Source organism: Pholcus phalangioides, unplaced genomic scaffold (assembly GCF_987345545.1).
Source record: "Pholcus phalangioides strain wild (caught in Gottingen) unplaced genomic scaffold, Ppha-v1.0 ptg000009l_1, whole genome shotgun sequence".
In the NCBI taxonomy this organism is placed as follows: Eukaryota; Metazoa; Arthropoda; class Arachnida; order Araneae; family Pholcidae; genus Pholcus; species Pholcus phalangioides.
Genome location: NW_028301602.1, coordinates 5,450,906 through 5,478,362, shown reverse-complemented (window position 1 = coordinate 5,478,362; position 27,457 = coordinate 5,450,906). Strand labels below are relative to the sequence as shown.

Sequence of the window (27,457 nt, the reverse complement as noted above, 5' to 3'; positions counted from 1 at the left end):
AACAATTAGTGAATATACAATGCTATACCCCCCCCCCCCCGTTAGGGCTTGAGTCCCGTATATAAGAGACAATTGGCAACACTTTCAGTCCCCTCAATGTTTTCTTCATTTCAGCACCTCTGGCCCTGTCTCTTCACGGTTTGGGAACAATCCCACCATGTATCTCTCACAATTGGAGGTGAAAAAGACTTAAATTGAATGTATTGAACTTGGCTTGTTTTCAAAATTGTCTGATAGAGAAGGAAAAAAACCATCGATACGAGTGGAGTTTGAATCATCAACCTTCAAGACAGTGCTACATCCAGTCCACCTCTGAGAATATGTTAATCTAAACTTGTTTACACATTAGCATTAAGAATGCATTGCATTTAATTTGTGCAACTGTTAAAAAAAAAGGATGATGAATAAAAAGAAACTTAAGATCAGGTACAAACGCAAGAAACTAAGTTGGAAGGGAAAAAATAAAGTTCAGAAGCTTGAGATGATTTCAAACCATCTTCGTAATTTGAGTCTCATGCTCTACCCATTGTATCAATCACGAATACCATTTTTTTGCCATAATTAAAAATATCAATTGTTAAACATCAGCTGGTTGCCAGCAAAGTTGTTTGAGCGCCCATGTGGTACAGTGATAAGATGCTCGTCTTCCACTATGAAGGTTACTGTCAAGGTCCATGGGTTCAAATGCATGTAGAAGCATCAGAAGCAATTTCTTTACCTACCGAGTCTGGGGCAACCACCAATAGATGGCACCTTCATTTTCCGCCCAACTCCACTGGTTGGAAATTACCATATAGCAATATACGAGCAGCGTTGGTGTGCAGTAAAATAGCAAAGATGTTTGCAATCAACAGTTGCCAGATACTAACCGACATTCAAAGCAACCTCGTGCACATGTGCATTCAGACAAATTATTTACTGACAAAAGATGCTTCTTATTGCAGGTGTTTACAAACTTTTTCCTCCCGCAGCATCCCTTTCCCTAACCGATGCTTATCGGAGGCTCTATAGAGCAGTCTGTGATGGCACTGACAAAGGCTGGAGTCACAGCGCACATTTTAAAAACTCCTGGCCTAGGGCATCAGATTCATCTGCATTCCTTCTCTCCTCGAAGGAGATGTGAGATGTTTATAAAAACCTTAAGGTCAGAGGGTTCTGTTTTGCCTAAGGTTTGATATTGCATCATGGGTCCTTTTATTGGATAGAGTTTTGAGCAAAATTTAGCCACACACCCCCTTCCCCCCCCCCCCTCTCCCCATTGTGGTTGCACCCTTTGTAACTGCTTCAATTTAGATTACTTGCAAGTCAAAACAAGACATATTTCTTATTAATCATTTTTTTAATCAGGGCTTAATGTCAGTTAACCAATGATAAGGGGTCCAGGGTTTTCTCGAATAATGAGATTCTCAATTTATTAAGACAATCCTCAAAAAATGTGAGAAAAATATGTGTGCCTATCAGAGAAGTTTATCTACAAAAAACTAAATAAAAAACCAAACTTGGATGCATGTCAGTGAAATGTATACATGACCTTGGTCTATGTACCAAAGTGTTAAAAAATTAATTGGAATTTTACTTCATCTATGTAAAGCTACCAAATAATTTCATAATAGTCTGGTGTCTTTTAATTTCACTTTTATATGAAATTTCCCATATGTACAATAAACCCTTCCTTCATATAGATTCATGATAGAAAAATTAGGAATTGCTTGTAATTTTGACTAAATTTTGTGAAAGGCTTATCAAAAATTTTCTTATTGTGTCATTGAAAATTTAAATTTATCTTTATTTTCTGCTGCATGGAGGCAGATGATGATGGTAAGCATTATAATGTTCAACTTATTTCTTTACATGAAATTTTTAAACACCTTTGTCATGTTTTTAAGTAGTTTCAGTTAAGTTTTTAATAATATAAAATTGTAATCCATTTGTGATGGCTTTTTCATTGCATTTTATATTTGCATATAAGTAAGTGTCGCATGAATCTTTATCAACACTTTCAGTTGCTTCCTCTTATTTTTCCCCCTCAATTGAAAAAATAAGTGCACTGTATATAAGTGTGCACTGTAAAATAAGTGTGCATTGTATTAAATTATGAAAACATTTGTTTAGATCTTCTGATTTTTTCTTAAACTTTTGATATAATTGCAGGGAGGTTTCACTGTTGCCGTTATGCACGTTGGAGCCCCTTGTTGTGGAATGAATGCTGCTGTTAGGTCATTTGTCCGTTCTTGCATGTTTATGGGCATTTCTGTCCTTGGCATCCATGATGGATTTGAAGGATTGGTTGGTGGTAATGTGAGTATTTTATGATTTTTTGATAGCTCTGCTTAGAGATGTAAAATTCTTGAGAATAATCTTTAGGAGAATATTATCTGGAAAAAGACTACTATTATAAATAACTTGAGAAAATTCTTATTATTCTTGATGAGAATGTACTCCTGTTATTAAATAAATTTTATAATACATTTATATATAATATCGTTGAGAATATTCTCTGGAAGGACTACTTTTATAAATTACTGGGGGAATGAAGATATGCTGTAGTTAAGGGAGGCTGCTATGATTCCACTCAACACTTCACGCTACTAATGCATGTTATGAGGGATTGAAAAGTGTGTCTCTGGTGTATTGGGGAACTGGGTTCAATTCCCAGAGGAGGTAAATTACTTTTATTTCCAAATATCGGTTTCAGCATAACATCCGGAAAATTCAATTTCTCAATACTGGGGGAATATTCTTATTGAAAATAATAAGAATTGTTCTCAAGTTATTAAAGTCCATCCAGAGAATATTCTCCTCTATGAGATTATTCTTCACTTATTTTTGTAATAGTAGTCCTTCCAGAGAGTATTCTCAAGAATGTTTGTAATAACATATATTATAATAAATCTCTATAAATAAATTGAGAATAATTATTGTCGATAAGAATATCCTCTAGTTATTTATAATAGTGGTCCTTCAAAAGAATACTCTCAAGAATATTCTGTCCCCGTCTCTCTTCCTATCAAGAAGACAGGGAATATTGAAGTTTGTGGCCTACAATATTAAAGTTTAAAAGCAAGAAAATTAAACCAACAATTGCACAACTTGCAAAGAAATAATGAATGATGCAAAATTTAAGTATGTATCCATTAAAGAAAACAAAAGTTATGTCTTCTTAGAATGAAGGTGATTATATAAGAATAGCTTCCTTTATCAATCAACTTTGGTTTAATTTTTTTGTTTTGAACTTATTTCTGAAAATTTATCTAATTTTAAAATATTTTTTTAATGTTTTAATCTTAAGGTTTCTAAAATCTTCATCAAACTTTTGAAACCTCTCATCATGACCAAGAGAATATTCTCTGAATATTCTGTTGGTAATCATATTTTCATCAGAGAGAATATTCTCTGAATATTCTCTCTATTTTTGGAATATTCTGAGAATATTCTCGAACTAAACGTTGTCATTGGGGGGTGATTATGCCAAAAATTGTTTTGCTTTAAATGTTTCAGGCAATGAAAACTGATTTATATTTCATAATATAAACAAATTTAGTAAAAAAATCATTATTTAAAAGAAAAATGAATATTCTCGATTATTCTCTAATTTTTACATCCAGGAAAATATTCTCAGAATGTTCTCATTCTCAGAGAATATTTTCACCTCGCATCTCTAGCTCTGCTGCAAATTTAAGACTTGAGCAAGAATTTTCAATTGATTAATTGGTCTAATAATTTACCTTTCATCTCATTATATACAGGCATTTAGATATCCCTTCCCAATAGAATTGAGGACTCTCTCTGAATCGATATTTTCCTAAGTCTGCTCCTGGGTGGTGGGTGGTACATTTGGGTTGCTGTATTTTTGAAATATATGGCATCCATATTTTTATGGGCATCTTTTTCTCATCCACCTCGTTGGGTATTTTTCCTGTTGTGGCATTGTATTTGTATAAGAAAGGGCCAGGGAGGTAGTAAAAGTTATATGTACAATATGAGATCTTGTGAGTCGCTTAAGAGGAGAGACTCTGAGAAAAGAAAGGGGCAGTAGCTAATAAGTTATAAAGACTGTTCTAGCTGTTAGGAATTTCAATTTCATTAGAATCATTTCTATGTAAGAGTTGTAATATGTTTTTTTGCATATCTAGCCAAGGAGATGGTTGCTATGTGGTCAGAGCTGTACTGGGTGGGTGGCAGAAAATCCTATGTTCACCACCCCCTTCTAAGATGATCAAATATTTAAAAAAAAAATTTAATAAAGTTTCAAAAAATGCCTGTTTTTCAATCAATTTCTGTTGACTTAAAATGTTTTTAAAGTTTAATAGCTGAAAATTTCTATAGTAGAGAGCCTTCCCATCGAAGGTTGGTGTTGTGTATATACACACACACAGCGGGATAAGGTATATAATCTGTCTGTTTATATTGTTCAAATATAATTGATCACAGAGTAAATTATATTTCCATAATTACAGTCATATTGAATTAAATTATGATTCCTCTGTAGAAATATACAATGAAACCTGTGTATAAAACAGGACGTTAAGAGACTGAAATTATTTCCCGTTCCAGACAGGTTTCTATCTTATAAAGGTGTACACAAAAATATATATGTAGTGATTCATTTCTGTCATTTTGCAGAACTTAAATTTTGAGAATATCACCCTAAATACTATAAAACAATAAGTATTAAAAAGAGACATGCATATTTTATTATTTTGATATTTTTTCATGTTTGCTGTTTCAAATTACTATACATTTGAAATTTCATATTTAATGCACTAATAGTTAAACTAAACTTCTCTTGAATAGCATTAAATGAACACTTACTTTTGTCGGAAATGAAAATTTTTTAATATTTAAAATAAAAAATGTGAGATTGTATACCTTAAAAATAGTGATGATGAGATCAATAAAAACCAATAACGTTTGTGAAAGAAAAGGACAAAAACTTGTATTTGTCCAGAAATTCTTTCCACTTCAGCAGTGGGGGGGGGGGGGTATACCATTTTCTGATTCTTAATAACCAATCATCCATACGTAAGAATTGATTCATAAGAAGCGCATAAGGATAAAGCTCCGAATGCAACCATGATGTGATTGTTAAAGCTACTTCTTAAGGTCACGTGATGATGGACTGGCCAAAAAATTTTGCTTTTGGGGAATTTTGCCATTGACCAATCAATGCCACTAAAAATTAAGATCAATGTGTTGCTGACAGGATGGAAGAGAGGAAAAGAAATTTTAAAAGTAGCTAGCTTGAAAAAATGTTGGAGTTTATTTAAGGAAATGTGAATATGGTTGTGAAGAAATGATAAGTACATAATGCTTTTCGATCCATGTTGCAGTAAAAAACTGAAACGTATACGTACTTAATTATCCGATATTATAAAAGATTTTCCCACGTTCACCGGGATGGAGCCCTGCCACTCTTCAAAAAGAGGAGCTATTCTATAGGATATGTTATGGTGAAAGTGATAGAGAGCTGTTATGAATAATAACTGGCCATTTCGGTAAGTTTGATAAATTTTGCTCACATACTGCAAATCCATCACATTTACATGTCATTATGCATAACCATCAAACATGGCATCGTTGAACATTTCAAAGAATTTAAAATTCAAGGTTTACTAATTGTTGGTGGTTTTGAGGTATGTAAATTCTAGTTTAGGCTACACACATGATAAATGAGTCATCATTGTGTTTACATTCATGGGCCTACCTAGCGAGGGCAGCTGCCCCCCCCCCTTAAGAAGAGAAATTAAAGTGTAGTAATTGACACACAGCACAGACATATCAATTTAGTATCGGTGAGTTGCCCCCCTAGTTCAGATCCTGGGTATGCCCTTGTTTACATTATGTATGTAAGTAAACCGAACATTACAAGACTAACTATAATTTATGAAGGTTTTAAATAGCTGGCTGATGTGAAGATATATTTTGGAAAGAAAGAATTCAGTGCACACGAGCTCCAAGGAAAGATCAATATATTTGTTGCCTCTGTAGTCTAGTGGTCTAGGGCGTTCACCCAGAAAGTGAAAGTATGTGGGTTCAGTTCTCTGAAGAGGCAATTGAATTTTTTCACTTTCCAATATATATCTTTGCATCAGCCAGCTGTTCAAAACCCTCGTATAGATATCGGAGAGTGACATCATACTCAGATAAGTTGCCATCTGGTGGCATTGTCAGTAATAGTGAGCTTTGGCCTGAGTTAGGTCCGACCGTCCATGTACGGTCCCATTCAGAGCACACGAGCTCCAAGGAAAGTTCAAGATATTTATTGCCTTTGTAGTCTAGTGGTCTAGGCACTAGACTCTAGGGTAGGGGTCTTCAACCTTTTACGCTCGAGGGCCACATAAAAAATTTGTAGCGTTCCGCGGGCCACTCATTAACGCGATGGGGGGGACACCCCCCCCCCCCTTTCTTCCAAAGACGATCACAAACTAATTATATTTCAAAATATTTAAAAAATTAAACATTCAATTCTATTAATTAAAAAAATATTAATTTTGAATGATTCATAAAACACATTTCGAATTATAAATATTATAATTTTTTGAAACAAAAATACCTTTTTTGCTGTATTAATATATTTGAAAATGCTTTTGAAAGTTGGTAGCTCTAAATTTATCTCAGAGATTCCTTGTGCCTCCCATCAATCCCCATTTGCCCCACCCCCATGCGAAAAGTTGATCCTACGTACGTCAGATACGACAAATTAAAATGCGACGTGTACTACATAATTTATGATTCCATTTTATGTAGCATTTTTGTTTTAACATATTAAGCTGAATTGGGGCAAGACAAATTATTTTAGGTATTTTTATATTGTATGAAACAGAATGAAAATGTATGATTTTTGTTTATACATGTGTATATTGAATTAATTACGTACCAAATCAAAAAAAAATTCTTTAGTTACTTACATTACGAATGCGAGAGGATGTAATTCCTAAATTAATGCGAAACTTGACATTGTTTTTGCTTGACTAAAGCTTCAATGTTAGTTAAAATTTGTGTTGTTGCTATTCGTAAAGTATCCTCCAAATGTCGATCAGTCAGACGTGTTCTAGTTTTCGATTCTGTATTCTTCATTCAACTAAACAACTGTTCACATATGCAAGTGCTGCCAAATATAGAAGACATGAACAATGCATGTTTGCGTATTTCTGGGTGCTTTTCTTCGGAGAGACACATACTAAGAATAAAAATCAATGAAGAAATTAAAAAAAAACTTGCATTTAACTGCAGAGTCACATTGCAAATCTGCAAATTCTAATTGTAGCTCTGGTGGACACTTTGGATATCGACATGGATTTCAATATGGTTTTGGAACACTTTCGATATCGACTGAGAATGGCGAGGAAAACATTTTCATAAAAATTTCGTTCTCGCGGAAGTCGGAAAATCTGCTTCTGAATTCCATTCTCAGATTTGAAATGCCCTGTACATAATCGTTCGGTTTCCAAGTTGTTGATCTATTTACCAACTCCAATAATTTAGGAAAATGTATGCAGTTTTGTTTTTGTTGACATTCCCGAAGGATTAATTTAGTTTCGAACGCTTTCACGTTGTCACAAAGATTATGGACAAGTAGATCTTTTCCTGGTAAGCAGTAGTTTAGATCATTCAGATGACCAGTGATATCGACAAGAAATCTCTCTCCAACTTTTTATCTTGAAACTCTCCAATAAGTTTTCCTTTCAATTTCATGAATTCATCAACTTCCTCCTCCTTCACGGGAAAACAGGCGCTGAAGCATCTTTCCTCGGCTCAACCAACGTACTTCTGTATAAAGTCGCCATGTTCAGGTTCCAAATCCTCTAAGAATTTTTGAAACTGTCTATGGTTAAGTCATTTGGATCGAATGAAGTTAACCGCTTTCACTTCAACAGACATTACATGTTCAAAGTTGGCGGAAAAATGTTTTGCACACGTTTTCCTGGTGTAGACATTCTTTAACGAATTCTTCATCAACGAAGGGCTTCCCACGTTTACCAATTTTTTCTGCTATTATATAATTAACACGAACACAATTTTCAGTCTGTTCATTTCTTCCGAAGAATAATGACTTTTGACAGTTCAGCTTCGATTTCAGTTCAGTGAATTTTTCACTTCGAAAATGTCCCTCCAATCCAGAATATTTCGCACTATGCTTGGTATCGTATAATGTCTCTTAATATTGTATTCTTCCATAATGGCTACGCTCTCATTGCAAATTTGACAAACTGCTTTAGCCTTCTGTTTGACGAAAAAAAAAAGGGATGACCACTTTTCTCTGAAAAAAATCTCACTTTTTCTTCAACTTTCCTTTTTCCGCTATTATGGTTCGCCATCATGCACTCATTTAAAGACTAAAAGGCTTCAAAGACCAAAAACACAAGTAAACCAACTGTACCAATATTGTACAAATCCCTTCTTCCAACCAATCAAGATGCATACACCCACCTGCTCCTTTCCCAACCATGCACCCAAGAAATACGATACCATGGGAATTTTGTTCATTTCTGCTTTCTCCTACTCAAGCAGGATAGAATGTACTCGAAGTTACATGGTAAAGAAGTGTATGGTGTGGTTTTGTTTTTTTTTTTTGCGTTTAAGGCTTTATTAAGAAACTAAATACTGTACACTGATCAGTCTGTGCTTGTTATAAATCTATATGAAGCTAGGTGACTTTTTTTTTTGCCGAAATCTTTGTTTTACCCTATTTTTGACTGATATTGCGTCAATCAATCTAAATGCTTTGGCGGGCCACCAAAATATCGACGACGGGCCACGGGTTGAAGACCCCTACTCTAGGGCATTCACCTGAAAAGTGAAAGTACGTGGGTTCGATTTCCTGCAGGGGCAGTTGAATTTTCTCTTTCCAAAGTATATCTCCACATCAGCCAGCTGTTTAAAACCCTTGTATGGATAGCGGAGAGTGACATCTCCGGATAACAATAATTTTTATAATATGCTTCATATTTACTTAAATTAGTTTTCATGGCAAAATGTGCATGGTACTGTACATGCATCGCATAGCTGCTTCATGGTCAAATAAAAAATAATAGTGATCAGATAATACAGTAACATTAAAAATTGACATCACTTCTGTGATGTTGGCTTTTTTTACATATACATTGAAGTGTGTGTGAAAATAACACAGCAGCAGGTTAATAATGATTTTTATATTTATTTACAATTTTATTTTGGCCGATTAGAGCTGTTTCTCACATATTTTGTTTGAAAAATTCAATTTTCTCTCAATGTTTAAGCTAAGAAAAATTGCCAAATCTACAATTTCCCATAATATAAAAAAGTTGAAGTATTAAGACCCATCTCAATCATGCTATTGAATTGGATTGAAAATTTAAGAATTATGTATGATCACTGGCAGGGCTGCAACTAGATGCTTGGTCAGCCAAGACAAGCACACATTTTGGTGCCCCCCTCATAATGTTGAAGGAGAGGTTAAAGAGTGAAATTTGCGCCCCCTCTAGTCTGGCACCTGGGGCACTAGACTCACCTGCACTCCTCCCCCCAGTTGTGGCCCTGATCACTGGTAAATACAATAAATGCAGCAAAATTTATCAAACTTTATCAAGATGATTCAATATTTTACCACTATTACTAATATGTATGTGCTGTATATAGACTTCTACGATATTTTCCACTCTTCTACACCACCTTCAGATATGTTTTCTATTAAAGAAAGAATTTATGTCACCTTGCATGAAAGAAAGAAATTATCTACTAAGAATTGAGCTAAGATGTAGGGTCACCCAATTCTTTAACTCGATTCTTAACTACAGAGGGAAAACGATTCTTATTTAAGAATGTGGTTGTACAATGCCCTCTCGCTTCTTAACTAAAGATCAAAATCTGTAGTTAAGAAGCAGATTCTTATTAAAAACCAGAAGGGGTGGTACACCCTCCTGGTTTTTTATCCAAAAAGTGACTAAATATGCGTTCCGTTCCCATGTTTGATAGTTTCCATCTTGAACAGGTTCCTTATAACTGGAGAAGCATTAATCACACACTAGACAATTTTTCCACTCCGTTCACAAGACAGGTTTCCATCCCGTACCGTGTCGGCCTTGGAGAGGTTTTGCTGTATTTTACATTTGTCATTAAATTTCAAATCCAGAATAAAAGCATCTTTTAATTTTATTTTTGTTTCAAGGTCACAGAAATGCATTGGACAGAAGTCTCTGGGTGGGTTGGACAAGGAGGAGCTTTTCTTGGTACAAAAAGGTATTTAGTCTGTTCGATTCCAATTATTGAAGGAAAAAATCATGTACTTTTTGTATTTAATCTGTTTTGTCACTTTTTCCCCTTTTTTTTCTTTCTTGAAGGACACTCCCAGAAAAAAATATGGATAAAATCGTTGAACGTATCAAAGAATTCAAAATTCAAGGTTTACTGATTGTTGGGGGTTTTGAGGTATGTAAATTCTAGTTTAGGTGCCACACACGCACATACAGAACATATTTTTTGTTTCATGTCATGGAACAAAATAGGAAAAAAAATTTGATTATCATTGCATGTGAATTATTTTATAAATTTTTTTCTACTGTAAGTCCTCTTCGTTGAACTCTATTGAAATAACAGAATAAAATTGGAGTTACAGCCTTCATAATAAAAAATCAAAGAAGGATAATGTCTTTTTCTGGGTTTATTTTCACAGGCATATCATTCAGTTCTTCAGATGTCAGAGCAGAGGAAGAAGTATCCTCAACTCTGCATACCTATGATTGTGATTCCTGCCACTATCAGTAACAATGTTCCTGGAACCGATTTCTGTCTTGGTACTGATACTGCTTTGAATGAAATCACTGAGGTGAGGTTTGGTGTTTAATTTGTTAGTTAATTATGCTGTTTAACACTCATGAAATTGAATGATTCTTATCATTGAATTTATAAAATAATCGAATCAAGGTTATTAAGGTATTATTTAGTTAACTTGATTCTATTCTGTTTGACAGGGCTGCAACCAGGGGAAGGGAAGCAGTTTGCCCCATATTGCAATATTGAAATGGATGCAAATTTCAAAGGAATTTACAAAGAAAAACTATTAGAAAATTGATTTTACTGCTGCAAAAATTATGCTTACCCCCCCCCCCTTCCACCATATAAAGTCAACCAGATCCCTAGTTATGGCCCTGCTGTTTGATATCTTTATTAAAAATATCAATATTCATTGAGCATAACTACAAATATTTTAATGTTAATCAGTTTTGAATATCAGTATAAAAATTTGAAATTCTGTCACAAAATCCAAATATTCATGGAAGCGAAACAGGTATCATCAATTGTCATTTTATGTCTCTTTAGATATGTGATCGCATCCGTCAATCAGCTCAAGGTACGAAGAGAAGGGTTTTCGTAGTTGAAACAATGGGCGGTTACTGTGGATATTTGGCCACTGTTGCAGGTCTTGCTGGTGGTGCTGATGCTGCCTATATATTTGAAGAGAGGTTCAACATCAAAGATCTGATGGGAGATGTTTTACATATGCAGTGTAAAATGGCAGAGGGTATCCAGAGAGGTCTTGTACTTAGGTCAGGTGCATGTTTCTACAGTTGTACTTGGTGACATTTAAGTTTATTTGATCATTTCTTTTACACAATAGTCCTTAGTAAGGCCAGAATGTTGATGAAATTCATATTTTTCCACACTTTTTGCTTTAAAGTCATTTTTCCAAGTTTAAGGGAATTTTTTGCCTTTTTAAGGGTATTTCTTTAAAATGCATCCTAAAGGGTCAGGAAAGTTTTCTGACAAGGATGAACCGGGTATCGAACTCGCGACACCTTTAAATATCTTTTGGTACTTTAGGCAAACATCTTATTGACCGGGCTACTGCGCCCTCCATATGCTTAGATGATTATCTTTTTGCCCCTTCTCTCTTCCACAAAAACATAGAGGGTAGTACCTCTTTTTTGGAAAAGATTCTGAAAGTTTTGAACTCGTGAGACCTCAAAATGTTGTTTGTTACATCAGGCAAATCAGTGCATCAACCAAGGCTACAGCATCCTGCTTTAAAGTGTTAATAAACATGGCAATGAATGTGAATTTTTTTTGCCACTGGACTTTATCTCATTGGTGAAATCTCTTCCATCCCAACTTCATGGTGGAGTCCAGAACACTTTTGGGTTTATTGAGTCCAAAAAATATAACAGCATACAAAATTACAGTGTAGGGAGGTGCCTACTGCAATAACATCAGAACTTAATTAACATCTATAATGGCATAAAACGTAAGGTAATGGCATTTAATAATCCAGATCTACTGAAATCAGAAATTTTAATACTTGATCTAAGGCAAATTTATGTGTATAAAATGATAATTTCCATGACTAAAAACCATCATTTATTTCTCAAAACTAACAACAATAGAACCTCACAATTTCAAACAGCTAAACATCTTATCTGTTATAAAAAAAATAAAATAAATAAATCAAGAGCATGCCTTTATTATATATAGAATTTTTTTTAAGCTGTAGGGGACATACCAAATGGGTCCCTAAGAGCTCTATAGTGTGTGTTTTGTCTTTGGTTCTGTTGTCTTTATTTATTCTGTATATTTGTATTCATGTATTTATGTGTGCTGTTTTGCAATAATTTAAAAAAATTATGATAATGTGATAAGCGTGGCGATCAATTTCCCTCGGAAACATCACAATTTTCAAATTGTGCACAGTATTTGAATATTTGTATCATGCATGAATCATCTGAGTTGGACTTTTGCTTGTTTTGAGTTATACTATAACCCCAAAGCAGAATGTGCCAAAATCTGAGACGTACGTTGCAGAACAATTACCGCTACTGCAGAACAATTTGGAAGAATTTTAAGAAAAAGTGCAAAAAAAACTATTACATGTATGGGGATTTTTACTACATAATATTTCCAGTCAGTTGAGGGCTTGTCGCAGAACAGTACTAAACATTCTGCTTTGGGGTACTATATCTTAAGGTGTAATTTTTCAAATTCGATTTTTCAGAAATGAATATGCAAATGCTAATTATACAACTGATTTCATCTACCGCTTATATTCAGAAGAAGGCAAAGATCTTTTTACTGTCAGGCAGAATATTCTTGGTCATATGCAACAAGTGTGTAGAATTTTGTGATCTAGCTCTTCACCCCATCTTGGTATTTTGATTTATGTGGTTTGCTTGAATAGATGATTCATTGTTCTGGTTTTCGTTTTCATTTCAGGGTGGTTCACCTTCACCATTTGACAGGAATTATGGAACTAAAATGGCAGCAAAGGTGTCAGACTGGATGATCAAAAAGATCAAAGCCCATACAAAACCAGATGGAACAGTTTACTGTGACACTGATGACTCAGCCGTTCTTCTAGGGCTCATCAAAAGACAGTATTCTTTCACACCGGTGCAGTTGCTGAAAGCTCAGACGGATTTCACGTGAGTTTCTGAAATTCTATATCTGAGAACTGTTTTAATTTTATCACAGGAAATATTACAAAATTAGCTCTTGTATGCAGTCAAGACACTGTTTTGATCCAAACAGAAATAAAAAATACTCCTAAAGTGTCTTTATATACTAATACAAATACAAAGCCACAGTAATTATCCAGTAATTATCTGAACTATTTTATTTAATAATTTTTCCTTGCAAAACAATTTGTATTCGAACGAAAATTTTTCTCAGACCAAAAAATAGAGAGACTTTTTAGTTATTAATGCCAACACAAACTTTTAGAAAGAAAGGTTTGCCGGTCTCCACTGGGAATCAAATCAGTCTTCTTACTTATTTATACTTACATACAATATTGTTGGCCCAGAGGCCTATACAAGAGGATGTGATTGAAAATGACAAATATATTGTTTGATATTGGACAAAAAATTTGTGATAGTGGGGGTTTCAACAATAGAGCTTGGGAACAAAAATAGGTTTTGTTATAAGGGAATAAGTCGTGTCTTCTGGAGATGTAGGATGGCTTGGACAGGATACCAGAAGTATCAAAGTTGAAATGACTATGAGAAAATCTTATATAACAAAGTTAATCTAGAAATGTGACAAAAAGTGGAGAGAGGGAGAAGATTACGTTTATTTTTAAGTTTGGACACAAACAAAAGGTGACCAGCAGTCGTGGACAAATCGGGTGGATTTATTTTGGATTGATTCAAGTTTGTCTATATTACTGGAGTTGTAGGGGTCCCAGATTTCAGCAGCGTAAGAAAGAACGGGAGATATAAGTTTGGTGGAAAGTAGTCTGATATCCCAAGTGGAATGTTTAAGGATGTGATGGAGGAAGAAAAGTTTGCTTAAACACTTCTGGTAGACAGAGTCAACATGTTTGTTCTAAGGTAGGTTAGCTGAGATTACGACACCAAGGTATTTAATTTGAGAAACTTGGGATAATGTTACATTATTAATGGAGTAAGAATATTGAAGAGGAAGTAATTTACGGGCAATCAGAACATGTGTGATAGCCAATGTACTACAGAGACACACACCTCTTTTTCCTTATTTCACTGAGTAGCATGAAGCATTAAATAAAGACATTTAACTTTAAAAATAGTGCTCCCTCCCCCAAGGTTGAAACCATAGAGATGATTTTTCTCAGCCCACAACACTTCAAAGAACACCCAAAGAAAAAGACATATTATTACCAAGCAAACTCTAAAAAAATAATAATTCATGCTACTCTGCATGTAATAAGGAAAAAGAAGTTCATGTCTATGGTAGCATTATGGTAGTAACACTTGCCCAGGTTTCAAGAAAACTGTGATTCGATTCCCAGTGAAGACCAACAAACTTTTCTTTCCAAGAGTTTGTCTTGGCATCAATTATCCAAAAAAATATTTTCTTTTTTTTCGATTATGTGTTTTGTTGTGTGCATATAACATGTAATTTTTTAATACAGTACTCCTAAATTTGCTTACTAGCAAAAAAATTTGATAATTTAATTTCAGTTGCCGGCTTCCTACAACGCAATGGTGGCTCCACCTCCGAAACCTTCTGAGAGCGCTGGGTACACCTGTCAACTATTTGATGGAAGCTGGTATAACTCCCTCTCTAGCTGATGTGGAGAAACCCATTTCAGAGCATGTTGATGATGTTGCATCCAGTCAATGAGGGGGAAAAAAAGCTATTTGAGTTTTAACAATGTGCTGCCTTTTATATTCCTTCAAGAGAATTTTCTTTCCCTCACAAGGTGCCAGCATCTACCTGATGCATGAGCAGATGTTATCCACCGATATTTTTGTTTTTTCGAACAAATTTTGTTTGTTAAGCTAATTAATAGTCTATTAGTTTGTATGGGACACTGGTTTTCAAGAAGTTTTAATATAAAACAACGCTATCCAAAAAAATGCAACATTCTAAAAAAAATTGTGCATTAAAAAACAATTTTGAACAATCATTCCTCATTCAAGTTTTAAATGTTTCTTTGTATTAGAAACTTGCTTATATCACTTTGTCATGCTAGATGTGGCAAACAGCATAATATGCAAGCTTTATTTGTTTATTATTTTTTGGGTGTGTTTTAGTGTAAGAAAATTATTTTTTCTCATATTCATCACTAATTTCCAGCTTTGAATATTTCTCAAATTCATAACTGACATGTAAGATGGTTCTTGACCAAGTTTTCACATCGTTATACATCTTCAATGTAATATCCCTTGCATCCATACATTAGTATAGATGCGTTGATCCCAGAGTTTATACTTTTGACAAAAGCAGTGGTTCCCAACCTTCTTGACTCTGAGTTTTTTTATACATAAATTTTTTAGCAGAGCCACCTAGGTCCATTTATCCTTTTTTTTTTTCAGAATTACTACAAAAGTTTATAAGCAATGAATTGAGTTGTATCAAAAGTTTATACATTTTATCACAAAAATGAGAAACTTTGCCTAGTTTTCATTTATACAAAAATTGTCAACAATTTGATATCAATCTGGAACATGTTTTCAAGACAAATAAATTTATTTGTCTTGAAAACGTGGCAATTTTTGTATAAATTTATACATTTTATCAAAAACACCATATAATGTGTGTAAATAGCCAGAGGGATGAAATTCCTTCTTGAATTCTTCCTATCTGGAAATGAGTTGTGATATTTGAGGTATTATAGAAGGCTGTTGGGTGTATTCATTGTGATAATATCGATCTTGGACAATTTGATATCAATCTGAAACATGTTCTTGTTTGTATGGAAATTCTGCATATTATAACAGCATATTTTAGATCAGTTTTAACTAGAAAAGCAGTGTCTCATTCTTTCTGGCAGTTTATTGCTACCATATTTTTTTTCAATCCCATGGATTTCTCTAATCATTTAATTCCATGACCACGAATGTAGGATTTTTATAACAGTAAAATATGTGTGCGCGTGGCAAGTGCCTGAAATTTTGTATATGCAATAATTATAAGAAATAGATGTGAGAACAACACATTTTTAAAAATTAGATTCCAAACTATATTTTTTTTCAATAATTTATGTAAAAATAACATGTTGCTATTTCTGATTGTCCCATAGTTCAAATTCAGAGAATGTTAAAGTGGACCAGGTAAATAACAAGAAAATTATATTGATTTCAATTAGACTGTATAGGGTTTGAGTTTTAATCACAAAAAGTTATTTGATCAGAAATATTTTTGAATACCTATTTTGAAATTTTAAAAGTGTATTTTAGTATTGTGCTAGAGGGAACTGAATGTTTGGTTCATTATTTTTAAAACTGTCATCTTATGAAAACCATAACATCAGCAGTCACCCCAACCTAGAAATGTGAGTTTCGTACCGGCCGAAACTAGGGGAGAGAGGGCAACTGCCACGGGCAACTAAATTTAGGGGGTGGAAATAACAACACCATTATAAATTTATCTAATTTTACATTAATGGGGAGGCCACAAAATCATGTTTGCCTTCCCCTCCCCCATAAAAAATTTTGTTGTGTCCCTGGTCTTGTACTTCTTGACCTATCTGTCACTGTGTGTGCTCTTGTTTTTAAAAACTCATTTTGGAGGCTTTCAGTTCTTACTGAGATATGGCATATAAGCTAAGAAATACTGTAATAATAAATAATTACTAACAGTAATTATAGTTTGAAAAGCATTATCCTATTTTTCAAGGGTGATAACTATCATGTGCTTCCTGTTCTTTCTTAGTTTCCCCATACATAGTTCTAAATTCTACACAGGGTTCCCAGCGACCTGGAAAGTCAGTGAGAATCAGGGAAAGTCAGGGAATCTGAAAAACGGTCAGGGGAAAAATATTAAATATTTGTCAAAAGTCAGGGAAAATTCTAAATACTTGGGAAAAGTCAGGAAAAATCTGAAGGGGGGAAAAACCAAAAAGAATAAATCTACATTCAAGTGGTTTACCTTCACTTTTTTTTCATCGAAGAATATTTTTCAGATCCCCAGGGAGAGAAAAAAAAATCCTTATCAGCATTTTCCTCCAGATCCCCTTCTGAGAGAAATGTTGAAAACAAAGCCAATACCAGCTCTTAACTTCTTTTCTATCTCTTCTGAAAAATCGTTTTATCCTCTTGCTTTTTTTCCTGCTTGTGGGTAGAGTACCTTTATATGTTGAAAAATGATTTCAATTCAATTATCTCTGAGATTCCCAAGGAAGCTGGTATTGTGTGCACGATCATATATACAATTTGATTTTGTAAGGGGTTGTGGTGGCAAAATATTAGTATTCTGTCTGTAATGGCTTTTCAATGGTATATTACCGCGAAATGATATATAGTTGCCCCCCATATACACTGTTCCCACATATTTGAGGTTTTTTTTCTTTTCATTGGAATTTTTTTCAGCAAAGCTCGGCAATCGCCATTCACATGTTTTGTTTATAAAATTTGAGTTGCGCATGTTTAGGATGGCTTATTTGTCTAGTGCTACATTACAGAATGAACAAATCTACAGTGAGATATATCAAGAAAAAGGAATCTCTCTGAAATTTGATCAGACGTTGCTGTAGCTGCCCTGTGGCTGCAAAAACTTTGTATCACCTACGGAATCCATGTGTTTCTCATACCGAAAATGCAGGGTTTTTTGCAAGACTGGTATCCAGGTGGGTACAAGACTGCTACAAAGAAGGTAGTTCAATTGATTGTAATATTATGATGGGAAAAAAGGCAAAAAGATTAATTTACTCTTCAATAAAGGGAAGGGCTAGTGAAACATCTATTCCATCGGAATTTTATGCAAGTAGCATAAAATTGATGAAATACTTCTACGATCACGATATCGTACTGCAACGATAGCATGATTGGTAGAGGCATGGCGTGAGATACAGTCCTTGAATGGTCTGGGTTCGAATCTGACCTACGCCACAGCTTCATACATTTTTTTTCTCAGCCACCTCGTTAGGCATTTTGCCAGTTGAAGAGAGGGGATATTCACCTCAGCAGGTGTTTAATGCTGATGAAACTGCGTTATTTTGGAAGGAAATGCCACAGAACATTTATCACCCAAGAATAAAAGCGAGTCCCTGGTTTTAAGGCAAGTTAAGATAGACTTACTATGTTGTTTGTGCAAATGCGTATGGGTACATAGTAAAACACAGTCATGTTCAAATCTACGAATTCATGAGCATTGAAGGGAAAGGATAAGTCAAAGCTCCCGTAGTATAAAAACATAGTATTTTGGATGAACAACACAAAAGCTTGGACTATGAAAACACTTTTCCTGGATTGGTTTAAACAATGTTTCATTCCAAAAGTTAGGAATACCTTGAAAGTGAAGACAGGCCATTCAAAGTTCTTTTTATACTTGGACACCCAGATGTCAATGAGTTGATTGCTGATGGTTTGGAAATCCTTTATATGCCTCCTAATACATCTATTATTCAGCCCTCTTGATCAGGGAGTAATGCGAGCATTCAGTGCTCACTATACATGTCACTAAATGAAGATGATTGTGCATGAAGAAAATAACTTGAAGGTATGGAAGAATTACAGTATCGCTAATGTCATCACTAGAACCATGGCAGCTGTTAACAGAGAAACAAATCAAACTCTGGTTGAATTGACCTTTGGCCACAATGTGCGCTAGAGGACACAACCATTTTTGCAGAGCCAACTGAAAAGATTATAAAAGACATTGTCACATTAGCAAAACAGGTGGGTGGAGAATGGTTCAATGATATTGATATAGAAGAGAAGTCAAACAGCTAAATAATAGCAATTCAGAGTCCTTGACCGAGGAGGAATTAATGCAGCTGATTGCTCATGAAACAAGCAGTACCAGACAAAGAAGATCAAAATAAAGAAATAGGACACAAGTTCACCATGAGTAACATAGCGGGAGGGCTTCGCAAGTTCAAATCAGCTATCAATTATTTTCATGATGCAGATCCCTCTATGGTACATTCTTCACATGTAGAGAAATTGGTAGAGGAAGTCTTGTCAACATACTCGATGATATGAAGATGGAAACGGAAAACAGAAATCACAATTTTCTTTCATAAAATATCAACAATTGATCGCTGCGCCCTCTTTTACATTCCCTCATACTTCTGTGTCACCCTGCTCTTCTCATGCTGTTCAATAAATGAGAAAAACAAAAAAAATACTACGGTTTTGGCTATTCATAGATTTCCCGTATTTTCCCCCACACCCAGAATGTAACTCCCCCCCCCCCAAATACGGGGGGGCTGACTATAATTTAGAGTAATATTGGATAGTTTAAAATTATATATGCACATGGCAGTGTACACACTTTTGGTCAGGGAAATGATCAAGCAGATTTTGCTGGGAACCCTGCTACATAATCTTAGTTTTCTCTTTAAAACATGCACAATCCAAAGTTTATTCAGCAAATATGCCATGATTCAGATCCGTCCCTTATAATAGATCTCCCCACTGAAATATGTTTTTATAGATCCCCATTTAATGGATAAAGTATGAATCTCAGAGAAAAAAAAACTTACTAAAACGTTTCCATTGAAAAAGAAAGGTAAATGTTTATATCAATTATTGAGGCTTGTTATAGATACATAAAATAAAATTATATATGTGTAGGAAATCTAATGGAACCATAAAATTCATTTTCAACATATCCAGAGGTTATACTTTAGTAAGATTTGACTATGTTAGTATTTAGAAATAAATTTCTAAAGAATTTTTGTTATAGCCATTTATATATCTGATTGGTCTCATTTTCTAACATCTATACACATTAAGTGTGCACAATGTATAGATAAGTTATTCAACTTCACAATGCTTTTTTCTTTGCGAACTGATATGCTGTGGTTCAGAGGTTAGAATGGGAATTCCCAATCTGATTTTATTTACAGTATCCTTGAGAATAAATTTTACTATCGAGAATTAAATTTAATTCGAAATAAACAATGGAACACTAAATTTTTGGCACAATTATTTTTTTTAATGTCTTGTAATACCTTGAATTATCTCAAAACATAGCCATTTTTTTAATATAAAAATGCTGCAGATATCATTTGTACAACAATTGCAAATATTTTTGCAACTGAAGGCATATGAGGATATATATTTAGGAATCTAAGCTTTGGACCATGGCTAAAACACCCAGATAAGCATTGTGAAGTCATAATTACACCAATTATTACCCATCTTATAAAGGCAAAAACTTAACTCTTTTCGCAGCTGCCATGTCTTGCCAAATCTCCAAAATGGAAGAAGGGTGAAGAAAGAAATTTATAGATTACTCATTAAAGATCTATTCACACACCTGTGAAGGCTTGTCTCCGTTCCAAAAGATTCTTTTCATCTCGGTTTAAAATATATATATATTATAGCCTGTTCATTCACACTCATCAGGTGCAGTTCAGAATCTGGTTCTAATACATATAGAATGAGATGAGGCAGATTTGTTGGAACCGAGATGAGCCATGACTATTACATGTGAACAGACCTTAAAGTGGAAACTTGTATTTGGTGATTTCAACTGCATCTGGATCCATACATGTTGATAGTATGTAATTAATATAACTGACCAATGGGTTTGTTTTCTTCCGTGCAAGTCTAGCAATTGTTATTGTGTGTCATTCATTGTTGCTGTTGAATGTCTTTTAATTTATTTCATGTTACTCTGACCCATGTTTTTTGGGGATAAAAGTATTATTAGTGGTTTTGTTATTACATGAATTCTTTATATGTGCCAGTGATATGTTTTATTTATTTGAAAAATGAAATTTTTAATCTTTTTTTTTTAGTGAAAAAGTAAATATTTTAATCTGAAAAGAGCCTGATGAAACTGCCTTGGGCAAAAGGAATTGTGAAAATTTGTTTCAAATTTCTTTAACTCTTAATAATTTCATTTCAGTGAATATAAAATATTTTATATTTAATACTAGAGAACTTTATGCAGGTTGATCGAATAAATTCTGTGAAATCAACCAGCATTGATGTCAGCAATGTGTCTTTTAATGTTCATGAGAGTATCACCTTCTCTTCCCATGTTGGATATTACTGCCCAACACCTAAATGGTTTCTTGATATGTTTAACAAGTACTTTATGCTAATATTTTGGTATTATTTCTTCTAGTCACTTTGACCTTCTATTCAATTCTGTTCTGAAAAATAAAATAATTTTAAAGATTTCACAGTATTTTTTCTTTTGCATAGCTGTGATATACATCTGAGCTTAACAAATTGCAGGTTGCCACCGCCACTAGAAAATAAGTATTGGCACCTATAATTTTCTGATTGATTGCTAAAGTGAGGTCAACAAATGACAAATTTTCTAATTTCATAAATAAAGGAAATATTAAGTCCAGAAAGTCAAAAACATTGTTTATAACAAAATCATACTTGGCTCCTAATAAATTTAGGCACTAGCCAAATTTCACACCACAGTGCTTGAAATGAAGGAAGGCAGAGTCATGTCTCCAGTGGTGTGTATGGCAGGGTGGTTTGCGAACGAGTTCGAGTCCCAGCGGAAACTAGATGACTTTTCTTGCAGAGTTCACCTTAGCATAATATCCAGAAAAATGTCTTATTCCTTTACTAGCCGAATGTTTTAGGACCCAAGGCTGGTTTTTGATCAAGAAAAGCAGACTTAAATGTTCTCTTTTCTAATTTTCTGGGAAAATTGTCTCATTTTTAGACTATAATTTAACCCTAGAATACTAACTGAAAAAAGCTGCATGTTCACTGCCTATATATATCTATGAGACTTGAGTTAGTATTCTCAGGTAAACAATCATATAAAAAACTGCTACAAGGTTTTAATTATTAATAAATCTGGTAAAAAAGAAAAGTTATTGATATAACTGTTGTAAAACCCTCATAAGGTGCTATGGGTCACCTCGGGATTTGTCAAGTCTTGATGTATTTCATTATATATCAATAATATAAGTATATATATAATAATAATCATATCAATAATTTCAAAATTTGGTGCAGGAAATTCTAACTCAGAAGTTTACTCCAAATCTGAAGGGGATTGTTAGAAACCCTGAAAAAGTGTTTTGCATTGTTCCTCAACTGACCAAAAATGTAGTTGTAAAATAGTAGTAAAAATCCCTATAATATATATAGTTCCTATACTTTTCTTGAAATTCTTCCAGATTTTTCCGTGACGTACGTCAGTTTTGTGTATTCTGCTATGGGGGTTAGGAAGTTAACTCGTACTGCTTCGTGGCATTGGAAGCCATCTTAAAAAAACCTTGAAAGTTCAAATTTCGGGGGTGTGGCTTTTTGATGAAAGTCCCCAAAGTTTGTATTCACCAGTGCTGGACAAATAATAAAAAAAAAATTTGGCTGCCTAATTTTTTAAGAGCCAAACATGCTTTTGCCCAAGAAAAACAGTCTAAAGAATGTTTCATTAAAACATTGTTACGAAATCAAAAAATTTTGCCAATGAATGCATGTAACATTTTAGACGCCAATACCGATTTTCTAGTCACCATGGCGACCTGGAATTCGTCCAGCCCTGATATTCATATTTCTAACTCAAAACTTACACAATCCTTCAAGTCAGGGCTTAATTTCCTGAGGTCGAAAAAAAATTCTACGGTGAGGAAAAAGTAGCTACGGTAGTGGTCATCGTGATGGATTCGCATTGCGAGATCCCAGTTTCAAACCCTATCATTGTCGCAGAGGTGATCAGCTGAAGTTGGTTTTCTGGGGTTCCGACTTTGAGGACTGAATGAGAGTTGATCTCCCCATTGAAAAGTCTAGCCACAAAAAGCTACAAGAATACAATTATTCAATCACTAGCTATAATACCCGATGCTGCCCGGGTTTTCTTCAATGAGGCTTTTTTGGATCATGTGATTCCCCCCCCCCCTTTTCTTTGAGGGACATACAAATCATGTCTAAGTTAACCAATATGGTGACTTCCTGTGCGACTCATGAAAGAAACAAATCTAGAAATTAATATTATAAGGGGACGTCGAGTCGGAGGTGCGTCTCTTTTCCGTGAGGTGGCGGAATATCCCCAATCACTTGATATAGGAGGGATGTCCAATTGATACACGAAACTACGGAGCTTAACGAAGAAGACTTTATTTCGAAGCACACTCAAAACAGACAACCGTACAGAATGGAAGCCACATTCCAACTCACGTTCTCTTCTCTTGGAAGATAGATTTTCTCTTCTCAACTTCTTTTAACAACGTATAAACAAACAAAACGCATTAGGTGCTGTAAGGCCACAGAGAGTTAGTAAAAATATCCATACTGGGAAAATAGATTCGTTACAATCTCCCCCTCTGGCTCCGACGACGTCTCGGCGAGGAGCCAGTAACAGCCATCTTTCCTTTGGGAGTAGTTTCCGACGAACAGAACGGGAAGCTCCGGGCAACTGCTGACACTCTTGTCTCAGGTCGAAGTTCAGTCCTCGAGTCACACCGGTTCTGAGGACGTCGACTAGGGTTAGCTGTCATTTTGGGTGGACGGCCTCTTGGTTTCAGAGGGGCCACTGGCGTAGTCTCAGAGCCTCGGAAAGGTGTCAAGGCCGATATATGGTAGGTTCCGATAGGTTCGGTGGGCTTTTCTAGACTTGAAACCACATACGATGTAGGAGATTTCTGCGTCAAAATGAGATAAGGGCCATCTCTCTTCGGCATGAATTTGGAGGTTAACTTTTTCTTAGCATTGCTGACGGAATGCAAAGATACCCATACTTTGTCACCAGGGTCGAGAAACAGTTGACGACGATTCTGATCATAATATTTCTTGCGCTGGTCTTGCTTCATCTCGACCCGATCCCTTACATAGTTTGTAATCGATGCGAAACGCTTCAAGTAAGGAGTGATTTCAGATACGAAGTTGTCACTTCCCACCACCGTCCGCAAATCTTGAACTACGTCGTCCACGGTCCTCATTTCTCGTCCAAATTGTAAAAACGCAGCGGTACAACCAGTAGAGTCACATTTGGCAGTGTTCATGGCAAAGCGAATGACTGGGAGTTTGGAGTCCCAGTTATCGTGTGTATCCCCAACAAGAATTGCTAGTCGAGGCTTCAAATCTCGATTCTTCCTCTCCACCGGGTTAGCTTGAGGAAAGTATACTGGGTTAATGTTGTGGTCTATCTTTAACGTGTAGCACACTTGTTGTAGAACCGAGCTAACGAATTGCGGTCCATTGTCACTTATAATCCGCCGTGGTATCCCATACCGCATGAACACTTCTTCGATCAGGACGGAGGCACACTCACGAGCAGTAGCTCGGTCGAGGGCAAACAATTCAACCCATTTAGTGGCACAATCTTCGACAATGAAGATCCACTGTTTACCGGTTTCGGTCTTGGGTAATGGTCCAAACAAGTCAATAGAGATGATCTCAAAGCGCTGAGAATACACGGGAGTTCGAAGTAGTCCAGCCGGCTTCTGATTCGTTGCTTTGTAACGGGCACATTCAGGACAGTTCTTCACATAGTCAGCGATGTATCTTCGCATGCCAGTCCAGTAGTAGCGCTTTGCAATCCTATGATAAGTTCCTTCTTCCCCATAGTGTCCAGCTGCTGGATCATCATGGTGATACCGAAGTATGGATTCACGCTCGTTGTTCGGTATGACCAATTGGGCCTCTTCTGAGTCGGCATCTGGGGCATATCTGTAAAGCACTCCTTGGTTCAACACGAATCCACGTTCTGTCCAGTTCGCGTAATCTTCAGTTTTCCGGGTAGATTCAAAGCTTTGAATAATTTTCCTCAAATCTTCGTCGCCAAGTTGGGACTCTCGAATAGTTCTAGGAGTTCTTGCTGGTAGGTCAGCCACAAATATATTCAAAACTTCGCGAGAATTCACTTCAGCACAGACTGGGCGTGACAACATATCAGCTATACTATTCACTTTTCCAGGTATATACTGTACTTTCAGGTTGAAAGATTGTAATTCCAGCGCCCACCTTGCAAGTCTTCCCGATGGCGATTTGAGATTGAGAAGCCACTTCAATGGTTGATGGTCGGACGCTACCGTTATTTCCGCTCCTTCAACATAGCCACGAAATTTCTTTAAGGCCCAGACTACAGCAAGAGCCTCCCTCTCCGTCGTAGAATAGTTTTGTTCCGCTGCTGTGAGAAGTCTGCTAGCATACTCAATAGGGTGTTCATCCGGCCCTTGGCTTTGGAGTAACACAGCTCCAAGGGCATAGTTGCTTGCATCAGTGCGAATAATATATGGTATGGTTCCATCAGCCTGTTTCAACACAGGAGGGCTGGTCAGCCTCTTTTTAAGGGTCTCGAAGGCCTGTTGCTGGAGGGTTTCCCAATGCCACTGAACCTTCTTCTTTGTCAGATCACTGAGTGGACGAGAAATTTCGGCAAAATCCCGTATGTATCTACGGAACCAGGAGCATGTCTGAAGGAAGGATTGTAGCTCCTTGATGTTCCTTGGTGGGGGGATTTTTTGAATTGAAGAGACCTTGTCGGGATCTACTTCGATACCCTCAGAAGTAATCCAAAATCCTAGATATTTTACACGAGAGCACGCGAACTGACATTTCTCTCTGTTCGCATGAAGTTTGAAGACAAGGAGCCTTTCAAAAACAGCTTGTAGATCTGCACAGTGTTGCTCAAAGGTATCTGACAAGATTATGATGTCATCAAGATAAGTGAGAGTAAGAATGTCTCCAAGTCCACTTCTGAATCGGTCTATTAGCCTCTGGAAGGTGGCAGGAGCATTTCGCAACCCAAACGGCATTCGTAGATATCGGTAAGTACCAAAAGGACACACAAAAGCCGTTTTGTCTTGGTCAGCGGGATGCATCTTCACCTGGTGATAACCTGATCGGAGGTCAATAGTTGTCATGAAGGATTTAGGTCGAGCCTCATGGAGCAGGTCGTCCATTCGTGGAAGAGGATAAGAGTCAGCAACGGTGATGGCATTGAGTTTCCTGTAGTCGACGCACAAGCGAATTGTACCATTAGGCTTGGGGATGAGTACCACGGGGGACGCATATGGGGATTCGCATTCCTCAATTATCCCTTCAGCCAAGAGCTTGTCGATTTCTTGTTTCAGAATCTCTTTTTTGGTGGGATTCATTCTGTATGGAGGAACAGCTACGGGCATATGGTCACCAGTGTTGATGCGGTGTTCGATGAAAGGGGTCGGTTCTCCCCCTGGTTTGAAACATCTCTGATACTTTTCAAGGAGAGAATCAAGGACTTCCCGTTGCTGATGGGTGAGGTGGGTACCTTCATCTTCACGAAGTCGATATGAGGGTGATTCAGCAGGTAGTGCCAGCAGGAGTGCACTGTTTTCCGATGGGCTCTCGATGAACGGATATCGCGTCTCAGGAGCTTCAGAGAAGTACCACTTTCCTTGCTGAACGTCCAGGACGATCCCGGCATCTCCGAGAAAGTCCATACCGAGAAGGGTTCGGTTTTCTCTGGCGTGTGGAAGCACCATCAACTCGGTGGGAACCATTTTACCTTGGACGTTGATGTCCACAGTCGTTGTTAGGACTTCGGCTCTACGAGCATATCCATCGGCTAGTCTCATAACGATAGTCTTGCGGGAAAAGGGCAAGCCATGTTCTTGTAGGAGATGGTATAGCTTCTCCCCTGCCACTGAATGTGTGGCACCCGTGTCAGCACACACTGCTCCACGCTTATGACAGATCATGACTTCGATAGCATTTCTTTGACGTCTCTCAGTTGAGAAACTGTAAAAAGCCAAGGCGTCGACACTAACTTCTGGGGTGTTCGTAGCAGGATTGCACGTTCGACATCGGGACTTAACGACACCAGGTTCTCCGCATCCGTAACATCTTAGGATATGACTGCTACTGGCATCTTTCGATTCCATATTAGGATGGGATGATAAACTGTATAAGTCCAAAGCGTTGACACTGGGTCCTGGTCTATCCGTTGGAGGATTACACGTTCGGCATCGGGACTTGGTAACACCAGGTTCCCCACAACCATAACATCTTAAGACAGGATGACGTCCTGCATCTTCCGATTCCGGATTCGCACGTTGATTAGAATGAAAGTCTCTTTGTCGCATTGGGGACCTAGGGGGTTCATGTTGCTTTGACTGCAACTTCTTCCTCTCATATTGGATCTCGCTCTTTTTGTTTCG

General features: G+C 36.2%; 1 protein-coding gene across 1 annotated transcript in view; it reads left to right on the top strand.

The window, feature by feature from the left end:
• The window catches only part of LOC149081673 (ATP-dependent 6-phosphofructokinase-like), a 32,466-nt gene extending 17,111 nt beyond the window's left edge, over positions 1–15,355 (top strand). Inside the window, exons 13-20 of the mRNA XM_089237080.1 lie at positions 2,152–2,298; positions 10,148–10,218; positions 10,320–10,407; positions 10,652–10,804; positions 11,299–11,525; positions 12,965–13,076; positions 13,183–13,391; positions 14,907–15,355. Of these exons, the coding sequence (XP_089093206.1) occupies positions 2,152–2,298; positions 10,148–10,218; positions 10,320–10,407; positions 10,652–10,804; positions 11,299–11,525; positions 12,965–13,076; positions 13,183–13,391; positions 14,907–15,069 (1,170 nt within the window). The 3' untranslated portion in view covers positions 15,070–15,355. The remainder of the gene's footprint in view (positions 1–2,151; positions 2,299–10,147; positions 10,219–10,319; positions 10,408–10,651; positions 10,805–11,298; positions 11,526–12,964; positions 13,077–13,182; positions 13,392–14,906) is intronic.
• The last annotated feature ends 12,102 nt before the right edge of the window (positions 15,356–27,457 follow it).